This window comes from Cannabis sativa, chromosome 8, assembly GCF_029168945.1.
Source record: "Cannabis sativa cultivar Pink pepper isolate KNU-18-1 chromosome 8, ASM2916894v1, whole genome shotgun sequence".
Lineage (NCBI taxonomy): Eukaryota > Viridiplantae > Streptophyta > Magnoliopsida > Rosales > Cannabaceae > Cannabis > Cannabis sativa.
Window position 1 is genome coordinate 14,374,792 of NC_083608.1, and position 17,359 is coordinate 14,392,150.

At 27.0% G+C, this 17,359-nt stretch overlaps 1 protein-coding gene across 1 annotated transcript; it reads left to right on the forward strand.

The window, feature by feature from the left end:
* The first annotated feature begins 5,141 nt into the window (after positions 1 to 5,141).
* On the forward strand, positions 5,142 to 9,692 carry LOC115701490 (BTB/POZ domain-containing protein At3g19850). Its single transcript, XM_030629302.2, has 3 exons — positions 5,142 to 5,355; positions 5,475 to 6,653; positions 9,148 to 9,692. Exons 1-3 carry the CDS (start codon positions 5,293 to 5,295, stop codon positions 9,592 to 9,594), a joined length of 1,689 nt encoding a protein of 562 aa, XP_030485162.2. The 5' UTR covers positions 5,142 to 5,292; the 3' UTR covers positions 9,595 to 9,692.
* The last annotated feature ends 7,667 nt before the right edge of the window (positions 9,693 to 17,359 follow it).

Genomic DNA, 17,359 nt, shown 5'->3' on the forward strand with positions numbered 1-17,359 from the left:
CTTGCATAGCTACAATGTACACATTTATATAAGAAAAATTGATTATTAATTTCTTTAAATGTTCAAAATAAGGACATCTCTACCAAAAGCAACAAAATGTGCCCTTGTTATGAAAACCTCTCCCCTAATTCTTTCAGGTGGGAGCAACTATTGTAGGGGTGTCACTTTTGTCCTTATTGAAAGAGACATATATATCTTCTGTATTTGAAAAAAATTATAACCTATTTTTTTTTTCATATGAATATCTAAATTGGTAGTTACAGTAATTATTTCACTAGTTTTTTATTTTTATTATTTTGAATAAATTTTAAGATACCAATATTTAAACTATATTTTTTACATCATAAATTATTCTAATTTTCTAAAAATTATTGGAATAAATACTATAACTATAAGGTACAATGTCAATTCATATAAAAGTATTTGAGTTATAATTTTTCAAAGAGCATTGCTATTAAATATTATATGGTGCCTAATATTATACCGATGTAGCGAGTTGTGATTGATTAACAATTTTTTATATTATTTATTAAATCAAATTGTGTGAGACCTGATATTAATTTGCACTAATAACAATATGCATAAAGTACCTCTTAACATTTCTTTTTTTTCAAAGTGTAAAAAATAGAACACAAAATATGGTGCGCTAACTATAGAATTTTCGTGTAAATATAATACGCGTTTGAAATTTATGTATTTAAAAGTTTATGCTATTTTACCCCTATTGTTTTCACACAAAAATTTTCACTGCAAATACACTTTAAGAGTAATTTCAGAGTAATAATTCAGACACTTTTTGAGTACTTCTTTTCTTTTACATTTGATAATATGTCACTAATTTAATTCATATAATAAAAGGAGATATAATCCCCACTTAAAATATATTTGTGGAAGAAGTATGTACAATTTAAAAGTGTATGTCTAATATTTCTCATCATCTTTTTTCTTCTTCTTCTTCTTTTTCTTTATTTTTTAAGCATTACTCATCCTTTTTTAATTGTACTTTGTACACAAAAAGTTGATTCTAAATATAGTTTTCATTTTAAAGAGGATTAATGTTGGAAGTTATATACACACATACTAACACAACTTTCAATTATTTAAGATTTGATTGTCATAGTCTAATTGGCCTTTTGCCAAGCAATGAATCTAAATTCCATTTCATACTAATGGAAAATGAAAGGGGTCACGGATATGATAAAAGATTTAGACTTTTTATTTTTTTGTGGGTAAATAATATATTTATATAATATAATAACTATATATAAACTGAGATTAGGATAGAGTTACTAAACAAGTTCATCTAAAGCTTGTTCTAAAGAAAAGAAACTTACTTGTGTATGCAATGCATGTGTGGATTGGGATTGGTGGGGCCATTTGGTCACATGTTCCAATAATGAATAATGCAACTTCAGTCACAATCCACAGAGCCAATCCAATGCATGTAAATTGTAAAGCACCAATGTTCCAAATAAGAAAGAATACTATTACTCATCAAAAGCCAAAACCATTCTATTGACCTTGCCAGAACCTGTCCCACTCCATATCAGACAATATCTCTTCACTTAGTGTTTATTGGACTAGCTTCTATAATATTAATATTAATATTAATTTATATATATATAACATTGCTATTACTATAAGACATCAATATTATTCTTATAGCAATAAAAATAGGAAAATTTGACATTATATGTTTAAAAAAAACATAAAGTATTTTTTATATGTATCTTAAAATAATGTAAAAATTTAACATTCTAAAAATCTTTAATCCCAACAATACTTTCCCCATTTCAAACTCCCACTCTCCCTCTAACTCTCTCGTTTCTCTCTCTTTCTCTAACTCCCCAAACCCACTCCCAATGAAATCCCACCGGACCCATCAACGAAACCCCACCGAACCCATCAACAAAACCCAGCGAGCCCAACAAAACCACCACCTCCGACGAAACACGAAGCCCAGACCAGACGAAAGAGAAATCGCAAAACCCCACCAGACGAAGACAATATCGTGAAACCAGATCACATATCGTGAAACCCCACCAGACGAAGACGATATCATTAAACCCCAAACTCAAATCCAAATCGTGAAACTCCAAACCAAACCCACATCCGAAATCGTAAAAAAAAGTATTTGTCTATTTTTTTTTTTATTTTAAGTGGGTTTTTTTTGTTGTTTATGCTTCATTGTAAAGAAATTTATTTGATTTATGTTCAATTTTTATGATTTCGTTTGAATTTCATTGACGCCCGTTTGAGTTCTGGTTTTTATTTGCGACATATCAAGACATTGTTCGCGGCGTTTTGCGATTTCATTTTAAAATGTTGTTGGTTGTTTCTATGGGCGATGTTTTCTCGACATGTTAGTTGTTTAGCGATGTATTTTGCGACGTATCACGATATATGTCGCGAACTTATCGTGAAATATCACTGAGCAGTACCTGGGATTCTGTTTCACGATAATTAGCAACATATTGCGATATATATTACGATATTCTTCATTTTATTGATTTTTAGCAAAATTTCTTACAATTTTGTAGATGGCTCCTGAACTTAAACTTCTAGTTTTCTAGCATTTCACAGGACGTCTTACCTATCGGGGTACAAATAGGTTTAGATATATCAAGGTCAAGTTTACTCAGCTTGATTTGATTGATACAGTTAAGGCTAGCCCTTTCAGACACTTCTGGGAAGCTGGAGAGTTGACTTTCTCTGGCGCTTTTGTCCACAGCTTTCTCTTACGAAAAATGAAAGTAGATACTGAAAAGAAAGATGGGGTTTGATTTCATGTAGGGAAGAATGACATGAGATTTAGACGGATAGAGTTTGGACTTATTACCGGCTTACCTATGGGTAGTGCCCCTACAGAGGAGAAAATATAAGCTAAGTCCAACGACCATCTAGTTCGGATCGGTTGGTCCCCAGGGAACCGGACTGCCGGTTGGGAGCCAGTCTGCCGGTTGGGGTCATTTTTGGAACCCAAATTTATCTTGTTTTTGTGATCTTTAAGGTTACCATCCAATTCATCGATAGAGTTATTCTTAGTTTTGATTTTAAGTCCCCGATAAGTGTTTTAGCGTGTTTCTCATCGAATTTTCGAATACTATGGTTTAGGATCCTGTAAAGCGTCGAGCTATAGTTCCACTCAGGCTGACCGACACACCTGAATACGAAAACGAGGTAAGATGGCATAAAGTATATACATATGATTGAATGCTTGTTCTAATTATACACAGTACTAATATTGAGGTGTGATAGTTTTAAGGGTGTTAGTACAGTGTAGGATTTTAGGGTAGTTACAGTGTTACCAACACGAGTACCAGGGGGTACGTCGTGCATGTGGTACAACATTCAATAACTCCTCAAAGTGCAATATTAGCCTTACCAACATGAGTACGAAGTCGGTACTTTAGTGCATATGGTACAGTAGTCGTACTTCCGTTGAGAACGTTCTTAACCACTTGGCGAGCTTGGTAATAGGGCTCAGGACGGCTTAAGCATAAAGCCGGTTTGTGATACCTATATATATCTTTATCCATATCTTATTGAGTCTGTCGACTCATCAATTTGCTACCTTGTGTAGGTAAAAGTAAAGCTAAGCTAGAGGAGCAGTGAGTTAGAGCTTCGTAAGAATTGTACATATTGCGGCAGTGCAGCCTAGAAGGTTTCGGTCTTTCAATATTTTGAATTATATTTTATAATTGTCCTGTCGTTTGTAAAAAAAATATTATGAAACTTTATATGTAGTAAATGTAGTTTTAATTGTATTTTAAAACTCGAGATTCTGATCTATAAAATTATATACTTATAATATAATATGATTAATTTTGAATTAGCAAGTTTTTAAATTCGGGCGTTACTTTATCGTATAGATATTATTAAAAAGACACGTATTTTTTTGGATGCTAAGTACACACCCTTCTTTTTATTAACAATTTATTTATCTATTCTTTTAACACCATCTTGTTACTATAATAATTTTAATGAGCCTAACCAAGTCTATGAACTTCTCTCTCACAAGAAATTTTAGGCTGAAACAATAACTAATACCAATATAACAAAAAGAGTAAAGAAATTATAAATAAGAGGTTTGTTTTGTACTATAGAAGAGATTTTTTGTCATTGGATCTAAAATTAACCCAACTTGCATATTTATTTCTGAAATATTCACAGTTATGAAATCAGTGAAAACAAATTAGCATATAAGCTATCTAGGAAGCCAATTTGGCATTTAATTAAGAAAAAAATATATAAAAAAATGATTCATTGAATTGCAATTTGCAGCACAATTTGAGTAATAATAATGGGAAAAAAGCAAGCAACAACAATAAGATTCCAATCTTTATAATCACGGTTCACAAAAAATTAAAATAAAATAATATTACACCAGAAAAAGAAATGCTAATTTCATTTAAACTTATTAGAATTATTATATAAATTTATATATATATTTTGTCTGTAGGTTGGAAAACAAGAAAACAAAATAATTATTTATTTATTATAGAAATGATATGTATATATACTTAAATCAGCTATGTATTGTCACGGTTCAAAAAAACAAAAAATGGCTTAGGCATGCAATTTCATGGAAACAATACTCAAAATCATTATTATTATTATTATTATTATTATTATTATTATTATTATTATTATTAAGATAAATACTATTTTGAACCCTTTATTTTATAAAAGTTATCGATTTAACTTTATCTTTTGTTAATGACAAAATAGATCCTATATTTCCAAAATGATAAAAATAGTTACATGAGCTCAGTTTTCGACAATTTTTTTTTTTAAATATAACCAACTTGAAGACAATTTCTATATAGTTAGTTTTATCATAACATTTCTAGATTAGATTATTATTAAGTTTTATTTTGACAAAAAATCAGTTTAGGGTTCTATTTGTACTATTTTAAAAAATGCATAGTCTATTTTGTCATTTAACAAAATAAATAATCTAATTAGTAACTTTTATAATATAAGATGTAAAATAGTATTTACCATTATTATTATTGCCCTGAAATTAAAAAAACAAAAAACAAAATTTGTCTTATAGTTTATATCATTTATTTATGTGATTTCCTTTTTTTTTATTATTTATTAGAACTAAAATCTATAAAAGCATGGCCCATAATATTTCTGATGAGTCAGAATATATTTTACAGTACTTAATAAGGTCACTGCTCACAAAATAGTACAAACTATTCTCCTTTGTTTTGCTCTTATTATTATTACTTCAACACATAACAAAGAGGTCTCTAATTTCAAAGGAGGGAAATTTAAGAAGCAATGTCAAGGCTTTGTAATTTGCAAGTACAAATTAATGGTGAAGAAACATTTTTTCTAAATGAGGTATATACATTTATATATATATATATATTTATATATATTTATACATACAATTTGGTTAATTATATTTTGTTCAATTCAACTTATTCCAGAGATTAAATTTTTTGTTGTTGTTGTTGCAGAAAGTGATATCAACTTATTCAGAAAAGCTTAAAAAGATAGTGAAACAAGAAAGGAGAAGAGCCCATCAAAATATGATGATGATGAAGAAGAAAATATTGGCTATTGAGATTGATGATTTCCCAGGAGGCCCAGATGGGTTTGAATTAATTTCAAGGTTTTGTCACAACAATGGTAATGGAATCAATATAACAGTTACAAATGTCTCTGTTCTGTATTGCTCTGCTGTTTTTCTTGGAATGACTGAGAAAATCTCAAGTTTCAATCTTTTACAACAAACACAAGTTTTTCTAGATGGGTTGTTTTATTGGTCTTGGAAAGAAATATTGACATGCTTAAATAGTTGTGAGTCATTATTTTCATATGCAGATTCATTTGGTCTATTGGAAAAGCTCATCTCAGCTCTTTTATCAAAAATTTCACAAAATACTACTCTTAATACCTCATCATCTTCATCTTCATCATCACCTGATGAAAGATTCTTCTCTTCTTCTTATTGCAAATCCAATACAACCCCAGAATCTTTATTCAAGTCAACTAATTCATCATCATGGTGGTTTGATGATTTGACCATTTTACCCCCTAAAATCATTGAAAGAGTCATTCATAGCTTAGAAAATTACATGAACAATAGCAGTAGCCTAATCCTTACCAAATTTCTCCTTCATTACCTAAAAGCTTATTATTACTATAATAATAATAATGCTTCAAAAGATGTGCTTGTGAGTTTAGCTAATAGAGCTGTTAATGGGGTTTTATTGTCATGTGGTGAAAATTCATCATCATCATTATTCTCTTGTAGATCACTGTTTTGGGTATTGAGAATTTTATCTGGTTTTGGAATTAGTAAAGAGAGTAGAGTTGGTTTGGAGAGGTTGATTGGTCAAGCACTTGATAAGGCAACATTGGATGATTTAATGGTGTCTGCAGGGAACAACAACAATGCAATATATGATGTTAATTTTGTGATAAGATTGGTTAGAGTATTTGTTAACTCTGAGGATTTAATTACTACTGAGAAGTTGAAAAAAGTTGGTAGATTGATTGATAATTACTTGAGTGAAATTTCACCTGATCAAAGCCTTAAGATCTCAAAATTTCTTGGAGTGGCACAAAGTTTACCACATTCATCAAGAGACAGTTTTGATGGAGTTTACAGAGCTATTGACATCTACCTTGAGGTGAATATCTCTTTCTTTCTTCTTTTTTTTTTCTTCATTATTTTCATCTTATATATGTATTGCCTAATTATAATTAGTTCATGTTTGAAAAGACAAAACAAATGTAGAAATTAAGAAAGAAATAATAAAAAGACTATTTAGAATTTTTGCTCGAATAATGAGTTATGTATTATTGTACCCCTAAACTTTTCAACTTGTTAAAAATAGTCGCTAAAATATTCACAGTTCTGTAAATTAATTTTTCTGTCAAGTTTTGTCATATGTAACAAACAAAATAATAATATGATTACCTAATCATTTGTTAGGTGAGTACTATATGTATGTAATAATTTTAATTTTTTTAATTGAGTTTTATAAAATTTTCTTAATTATTAATTGATTTTTAGTTTAATATTTTTCAAAAATGTCTAATTTTTAATTTTTTAATATTAAATTATATACGTGGTACTGATCTGTTAATTGACTAAGTAGTCATGTCATCATTTTGTTTGTTATGTGTGATAAAATTTGATAGAAGGACCACTTTACAATACTGTGAATAGTTCATGGACCATTTATAATAGATTGAAAAGTTCAAGAGGTACAATAATACATATATCATAGTTCAGTGACGAAAATTCTGAATAGCTCAATAAATTTAGAACTCTTATAGTTAGAAGGTTTTTCCTTATCCCAAGATAGATTTTTAACATAAATTGTTTTCTTCCTCTTATTATTACTTGTTTGTCATATAGAAATTAATTAGGTGGTGGTGATAGCAATAGTGTTGTATATTTGTGGATTTGGGGTATTAGAGATACTGACATCTAATCCAATAGATAAGACCTAAGCTATATATATATATACATAATAAGTCCCCGTGACACTATTGTCTTTTATATAAGATCAATATATGGGTATTCACTTCACTTCCCAACTAAGAAGAAGGCCAAATAAAAACTTGGCCAGCCAGCCAGATTGGGAAAGTGATCTTTTGTGTACATTATTATTAATATTTCTGTTTCATGTGTAAAAGGGACAGCTCCACTTACAAATTGCTTATATTAAGTTCTAAGGGAAAGGAATAAATTTATCATATTTTTCTATATATATCCTTAAATTTTCACAACAACCCAGAACCACACACATATGATATATAGATATATATATAAATACTACTAGTATTAATTATTGTAAGCTAGGGGTAAGAGTAAGATCTTTCTTTGGCATGTATATTTTTAATACTACTAGTAGTAGTAGTAGTGAAAGTGACCCTTGTGTGTTAACATATTCTTTTGCATGTGGTGTTGTTTTGGATTATTCATATTTAATGTGCCGGGCAATCTAGGATATATGTATGTATGTATGGTATATTAATTAATTTGATAGCCATGCATTGACGAAAATATCAATTTGTCGATGTACCAAGAGACAAATGGAATCTCTTTTTTGGATTGATTGGTCTTTCAACTCTTTCCTTCTATTAGAAACTAGCTAGTCACTAGTGTTTTAGTACCACCACCACTCTCTATTATTGCCAATTGGAGAGGTTAGCTCTAAAAGAGATAATATGCAATTTATTACTTATATAGTATATAAGTTTCTCTCTATGATTAATATTAAAATATTAGTAGTGTCTAGCATTATTATTTTTCTGTTATACTATTATTAGTGTAATTAAGTATTATCAATTAAATAACTTTTAAAAAATATCTTTAACCTTTGTAAAGTGTACTTTTAGGTAGTACTAGGCATTGATGTTCAATAAGTGTAGGTCTTATATATGGGTCCCTAGTATTTAGTGACTGTTTTTATGAGTATTTTTAATATTTTATCCGTACATAAGCAAGTTGTAATTCTATTTTTTTTTCTCTTAATTTACATGACTATATATATATAAGATATAATTACACGAGATTTCTTACCAATTATTTTCAGAAAATTTAGAATATTGATGTCAAAATTATGATTCAAAACACAAGTATTATTGCTATTTGAAATTCTGAATCCTACATGTTATAAAATATTAGAGTATTTTTATTTTTACACTTAAAAATAAAATTTCTTTTATATTTTTACAGAAATTTATATGACAACTTAAATCGCAATTAAAATCCATATATATAGCAACCCACATAGAAACTACTAGAACAACTACCGAAATAACCTAACCGTAAAATTTTAAAAAAATATTAAAAATATATATATGATAATTCCCCTAAAATTAATATTTAGAATTTTCTAAAAGAAATTAAGAGATTTTCTGTAACTATATTAACTGTCATGTAATTAAATTTATTTATGTAATGAAAATACTAAAATACTTAAATAACTCACAAACTGTAATAGATAGATATCCTATTCAATTCCTTGTTTTTTAGCTACATGGTGATATCAATACCATCAGTTGAGATGTCATTAGATAATTGATTTTTAAAAAATCTATATTTTTATTTGCTTAATAATTTGAGAGCTAAATTATAATAATTAATATTGTATGTTTTTTTTGGTGCAGTCTCATCCCACATTATCATCAGAGGAAAGATCAAAACTATGTAAATGCTTGAAATTTGAGAAGCTGAGCCTTGAAGCCTGCAAAGAGCTTGCAAAGAACCCGAAAATCCCACCCGAAATCACAATTGAAGCTCTTATAAAACAACAGTCAAAAATAATTCTATCCACAAATAATTATAATGAGTTTGGAGATGATCACCATTTTCCCAGTTTGACTTCGAAAATCGCTTCGAGGAATAATAAGGGTGCTTTCTATGGCGGTTGCAATAATAATAGCAAAAAAATCACAGAAGAAAAAGAATTTGTTGAGCAAAACTTGCAAAGAATGCAAAGAAGGGTTATGGAGTTGGAGAAAGTTTGTAGAGAGATGAAGGGCCAAATGTCAAGGATGGTTAAGCATAGTGTCTTTGCTACACCTCATTCTAAAACCCTACCTAGACTTTGTTGATTTCTTTTCTTTAATAATCATAAGGATTTGGATGTATTTATTATATAAATATATTGTATCATACATGCATGCATATATATATGAACTTATTTTGTTAATCCATGTTTAAAATGTATATATATAACAATTATAATATAGTATGTATATTTATTTATACTCTTCTTTGATAAATCAGCTCCCAAAACGAACAAAATTTCTATTTATTAATCCTTAAACAATTACATATTTATAGGTATGAATTTTTAATCTCTGATAATTTTATTAACTAAGAAAATAAAAGCCATTAAATAGGCTGAGAACAAAACATAAAAGACATTTAAATTACTATCAATATAAATTAATATTTGTTATAAAATAATATAGAATAGATAAGAAGAAAGAAGAATAAGATGAAGAGAGAAAGAGAAAGTGAATGAGAATTTCTCAGTTGTTTATTTTAATGAGGTGAACCCCTATTTATACAAATACAAGAGTCAAATATTAAGAAACTAAGAAAAAGGGAAACTAAGAAAAGAGGAATGTTGATTACAATTAATGGTAATAAATAAAAGATTTGGGACATCCACATAATTATTAATATTTATAACACTCTCCCTTGGATGTCTATGATAACTACTTTATTAAAAATCTTGCTGAAAACTTGATCAAGAGAAAAAGAGTATAGTGTAAACTAACTCCCCCTCATTTAGGCATTCGTAGAGAGATCTTCTAATTGATGAATTTCAATCTTGTCTGCCGTCTTCTCAAATGTTGATGTTGGTAATAACTTTGTGAATAAGTTTGCAAGATTGACACTTGATTGAATTTGTTGAACACCAATATTTATTTTCTTGAAATGTATAAAGAAGAATTTGGTGAAATGTGTTCTAACTCTATCTCCTTCAATGTACCCTCCTTTTAGTTGAGCGATGCAAACAGTATTATCTTCATAGAGAACTGTTTGTGTTGATACTTCTTTATAGAGTGAAATCCATATGTTTCCCGAATATGCTATGTCAATGATCTCACTCCCACACATTCTCTACTTGCTTCATAAAATGCAAGTATGTTAACATGATTTATAGTTGTCTCTTTAAAAACCTTGTCAGAAAAACCCAGTGGGATAAAATCTGAGCTAAGGAAAAAAGAGTACAATATATATTTCATATTCATAACTATTTGCAAGTTGGCTCGTTAAAAACCTTGCCAGGAAAACCGAGTGGGACAAAACCTGAGCTAAGGGAAAAAGAGTGCAACATGAATATGTCTCCTCCTCATGCACATATGATCCATAATCCTTTTGGTGATAATAGATCTCATAAGATAATTTTTATCACTTTTAAAATATCACCATATATAATCTTTGATCATATATTTTCTATAACTCTTCCAGAGTATGTATGGACTTCTAAATTATAGATGAGGGGTTCGTGGAACATTAATCTTTATCTAACTAATTGTATCATTCATGTGTGTATACAATCTTGTTCATACTAAAATTTAACATTGCAAGTAGATATGAACATATATAACACATTAATGATAATATAAATTTTCATTTGTGACAATGATGGTACTCCAAGACCATATATTTGTTCCATCTTGTTGTATGATCTTAATTTCCATATCAAATGATCATATATCTATAATTCTTGATACATATGAAGTACTAATATTTCTCAAAATACAAAAGAAATAAAAGTTGTTCTTCAATTAATCAAAAACTCTTCAAGAGTCTATCACAACGTATAATTTACGTATTTATACTGCATAGACAACCATACATATTTTTTAAATAATAATTTACTTACATGTCTTTATTTCATACAAAGATCTTTGTCATATAGTGCGCGCTGCGCGCGACTTTGAATTTATATCACTTAAGACATGTATTACATTCTTCTTGAATTTTTAGATAAGGCTTATTTCAAATTCTCACTATATTAGGGGCTCCAAATAAATAACCTTTTGTTGCAACATTTATGTGACGCTTATAAATTCTCATAAAATATATTCCAGGCTATAATCAAATCATGATTATATATATTTTCTCAATATTTAAGCCTTATTTTAATCAATATCATGTCTATGCAAACTTTGTACAACAATTCATTATGTACAAATACATATATGCAAATTTCTCATTAGAAATATTTATTTGCACACCCTACAGGTCTTACTTCACTTTATGCGAGTGAACTTGCCTGGACTGCGTCATAATATTTTGGCCAAAAACAAAATGTATGTCGATGATTCTTGACAAATCTAATACCACGATCCTTGCTATCTCATGTTAGTTTATTGCATATGCACACATTCCATATTTATTGTCGAAAAAAATTTCATTATATGATAATTTCCTCCCATATTGACATAACTTATAGCTAGAGATCTCTTTAAATTACATATTTTTCAAATATGTTTATCATTTATAGGTACCTATATAGAATCACTTCATGAATTCAATTATGATCAAATGTGTTATGTCTAACTTCTCCTGGGATTTTCTTCTGGAGTACCGTTTTCATCACGGTTATCATTTTTAAATCATCAATACTTTATAACAGTAAGGTATCTCCATGAGTACCTCTAGATTTAACAACTTCAGGGCAAATCAAATGAACATTTACTAATAATTTCTATATTGTTCATTTATGCTTCAGGCGTTTTCAACTCATTCTATCTCAACTTTGAATAATATTGATTTGCAGTTGGTATATATCATTTTGAACTATATCGTTCTTATATACTTTGTGCAAGGATTATTTTTCAAAAATTATCATCGATCCCAACTGCTTCTCTCCCCCTGATCGAGAGAATTTATAAAAATTGTGATATCTAATAATATTAATATACCAGTAGGGATTTCAATATATCACAATGAATCAATATTTATTTAAACTCATATATACTATATGACATTGAACTTTAGGTTCAATAAACTTCAGTTTCAAGTTCAATCCTTATGAACTTAATTCATTTCTAAGAATGAGTCCTATGTGTATAATTAGAAATACATAAATTTACACATTTTGTAAATGCATGATCATATAATCTTATCACATTGATAAGAAACTATGCAATAAAAATCTAACAATGGCTCAAGATTGTTAAAGAAATATAAATAAAATATTTTCTATGTGTAAATATATGTACATTCTTCTTTGGAGCCTTATAAATTAACAATGAGAAGAATCTTCTGGTTCTTCAACAAAATTTAGTCAAATCCTTTGACAATTTATTGCATATGATTGATCATGTCAAAATAACTCAATTCATGAACTTCAGGTTTACTATAATTTGTATTTCAATGAAACTTTCAAAAGGTAATGTAAATTCATTACAAGTTTAATTTTTATATACACGAATAATATAATTATATTATTCTCCAAAACATATACACTCTTCAGGAGTCACTATTATGTTTATCAAACTTTATATTTCTTCAGGAATTACTATCATCAATTCAATGATGTGTATAATTTAAAAGATACATGACAACTTCATCATGTTATTGTAATGGTCAAATAGATATAACCATAATATATCATTCATTTTTCCTGGTATCTTTTTAACAAGTCGTCTAATTTATTAATAGACTATTCATTAGTCTAATTATCATGACTTGATATATTATATATTTAAATGTACAACCAGTACATATAATAAGTTATTTCTTATTACTTTCATAACTAAATAAAAGTTATACATCTAGGTATACATACAAATATATTTTACTACTCCAAGTAGTAATTGTATGTAAGACTTCTTCAAAAAACTTTTCAAATACTCATTTTGTGATTCTTTATCACTTTGATTATATTAGATCACTAACAAATATTAGTAAGTTATATATTCACTTCTGGAAATATGCAAACTGAATTAAATAGTAACTGCATATATACATATATATCTTGTACCAACAATAGTTTGAAACTATTGATTTCAAGAAATAATAAAATATGTATGTATTAATTTACTTCTGGCATTGCCAATATATGTGAAATCTATATTCTTTGAAATAGAATTTCATGTCTATTCATTCTTTTTAGGGAATGATATTTAAATATTCTAAATGTACAATAAATTTGCACAATTCACACTTATTCAATAATCAAATATATTTTTATCTTGATTATAAGTGTGTCCGTACTACAGGTACGCGACTACTATTATTCAATTCCACACATGATATATAGATTTTATGCACTTTGATTGTGTGTGGCATTTTATCTTTTGGTTGTTTCCAATTTCTTCTTGAAATATTTGAGTAGCAAACAATGCCATTGATTATTTAAAATCATTACATTCACTTCGGGGAATGACGTTGAACAAGTAGAATATTATTATAAATTTCTGAAAAAATTATTACTTGTTCATATATAAAAAAAAATTACTCAGCAATTTCTTTAACAATATTTCAAAGAATATATGAATATAATTTTTGCATAATCTCCAAGATGTATGCAAAATTTGATCTTTAATATATGTCACATGCAATAATTTTCAACATTGCAAGTAATAACAATGTATAGTACTATGGCTAATACAAACAATCTTTAAAAGTAGTTGAATTCAATTCGTATCATTCTCTGAAGGGAATGATGAACAATAAATACACGTCTCATGTATTTAAATAATATTAGTCATGCTCATTGTTATTCTTATACTTTGATGTTTGAATGTAATTTTCTTAACATTCTTTTTAGGTATTCAAAACCCACTATAAAATTGCATCAATAGTAATCATTTTTAATGATTCTTTAGTTGTATTCACATAAATACAATTATTTTTTTTTTTGATAAATATAAAACATTTACTTCAGGAAATGTTTGTCAAAATGTATATCGATATTAGATTACTTTTCATTGTCCTCAAAGAATACAAGAACATATATATAAATATGTATTCATCTCTTTCATTATATATCCATCAACTATATAATGAATATTACGTTTGCATAATCTTCAGGATATATGCAAGATTTTATTGAGGACACATAATCATCAGGATATATGCAATATTTTATCGAGGATGCATAATCTTCAGGATATATGCAATATTTTATTTAAAAAACAATATTAGTAATAGCAAAAAAAAAAAAAAAAAGCCCCTTTCAAGAAAAGAAAAATAACATATACTTTCATCTCTGTCAGCTCCAAAACTTGAAACTTATTTTTTTGATAAACTATCATTGAAGAGGTTAGTAAAAACATATTTTGTCTACTTGTAATGCTTAGAGTTATTTATATTTAAATTTGTAGTATTTTAGTGCATTTTCAAAACAAAAGAAAGAGAGAAGTTTTTTCATATATTTTCTTTAGTATGTGGAGTATTTTAGCTTCTCAAGCTTTAAACTAATTTATTTTCTTCCTGATATATATTATATTTTTTTTATTTGTGAAGGTTATTGAAGAGGCAATCACCATTCACAAAATATTATTGGCAAGTATTCAATAATGAAATTATAGTTAATTAGGATTTTTGCCTTCTAAACTTTGACATGTACCAAATCATGTCTTCTGAACCTTTCTGGTCGTTAAAAATTCTCTTTGAACTATTGAGATTGTTGGATTTAATAAGAACTTTTGTCCAAATTCATTTAATTTTACCAATTCGATGATTGTTTATTCACTAAATCATGCTCTCCATACTTTGATATCCATCAAATCTTGCTTCTCAAACTTTGATATGTACCAAATCATACTCTCTGAATTTTCATCCATGTTAGACTTTTCTTACTAAAATTGTATCAAGTCCTTATAAATCTAACAATTTCAATAATTTAAGCAAAAATTTTAACGGTCTTTAAAGTTCAGAGAATATGATTTGGTATATTCAAAATTCGGAGGACGTACAAAAATCTTAATTAGCCTTAAATTATTGAATATCATTAATAATTTACAGATAATACTGTTGAAATTCAAAAATTATTCATGTTAAGGAAATAAGAATATAATTAATGATATATCACACTAAACTCTAATTATTTGTATATACTTCATGTGTATATGTGACAAATAACAATAATTACTGAAAATGGACATAATACCTAGCATTTATTTATTTATAATTGAAAATTGTAATATTAATTAATTCAAGAAAAAAAATTTAGGACCAATAATTAAATTAGGGTGTGATGAAGTGGACTCTAATGTACTAATTAATTGACTATTATTTTAAGTACAAAAAGAATACATTTATTACACAAGAGGGACCAGCAACAAATATGGGTACTGAACCGGTGGTCAAGCTCACTAGTCACTATATATATTAACTATACTACTACTACTCCTATACCTTGTTTAATTTGGAGTTGACATGAAAATGAAATCCATGTGTCTAACCCATGTACCTTTCTATAGATGTATAATAGATCCACCCCACTTTTTTTGTCAACTGGGATTCTGTAATTTTAAACAATTAACTTGGAGGAAGAGGAGTAGTTCAATTCATAAATATATATAGAGGAGTGCTAAGGACACTCTCTATCACACTTTCTTTTGTACTCTCTATTTAATTTAATGACAAATGTCATCTTTTAAACAATGTTTAATTTTACTTAATAACTAATCATAATATTATACTTTTATTACAATAATGTCATTCTAATTAATTTACTCAAATAACTTTTATTTATTGAAGAGAAAAACATATTTAAAAAAAAAGCCATAATAAAAAAAAAAAAAGCTAAGTTTTATAATGTTACATATATATTTGGAAAATGATAAAATTTATTTACACTCCAAAACTTCTGAAGACAGACACCTTATTGTAATAATTTTTATGCTATATAAAATTTATATCTTTAATGAAATTAAGTTTTTTTCTTCACTTTTTTTTTTCTAGTTCATATTCTTAAAAAATACACTTATCAAATAAAAATAAAGTGTATTTTAAATATTACGACCAAAAAAATTATATAAAATTTTATTAGCAAAAAACAAATAATAAAAATTATAAACATGGTTTAAAAAAATTATGAAAATAAATATTAAAATTAACACAAAATAATGTAAGAAAAAAATTAAAAAATATTAAAAATAATTTTTAAATTAAAATTATTTGAAACTTCATTTGTTAAATATCGGGTGTACTAATTATTTTGTAGAGTGTAAATAGAACTCCACTTACAAATTTTAGTTATAATATTATAATCAAAACTTTAATGAATATAACTCTACTAAATGTATGTCTTTCACAAAATATTAAAAAATAAATTATTCGTCTTAAAAAACCAATCATAAAAAATTAATGCATATAATATATAATAATATACATTTTTTTTTTGTTTTACTTCCTCTTCATTTTTTTTTAATTTAATTGTTTATATTTTACTTATTTTCATTTCTTTATATACATATTAAATTATAAATTAATACCTATACATGTTATGAATTTGAGAATATTATAGAGACGATATTTCTTTTCTTATGTACTGCATATTGATAATAACATAGATATATTTTTTTAAAAAAATAAAAATAAAAAATATGTTATATATATAAATATGTGCACATTAATTTTGTATATATATTATTCAACTTGCTCTAAAAACAATCAACAATAATATAATTTTACATACATATTATATTACAATATTAATTATGTTTATATAGATAGTATACTCATGTGAGGTGTGGTATGAGGTGTTTAAATTTTTTTGAAAAAGCTCTTTTTTATTAATTAAGAGGAATTAATAAAACATATGTAACAATAAAAAACTTATATATATGTATTGTGTTTATTTATTTATGTTTATCATGACTTACTTTCTTTAAAATA

Coding starts and splice junctions, on each gene's coding strand:
- LOC115701490 (XM_030629302.2), top strand. CDS start 5,293: ATGTCAAGGCTTTGTAATTTGCAAGTACAAATTAATGGTGAAGAAACA. Junction 5,356..5,474: donor AAACATTTTTTCTAAATGAG/GTATATACATTT, acceptor TTGTTGTTGCAG/AAAGTGATATCAACTTATTC. Junction 6,654..9,147: donor CTATTGACATCTACCTTGAG/GTGAATATCTCT, acceptor TTTTTGGTGCAG/TCTCATCCCACATTATCATC.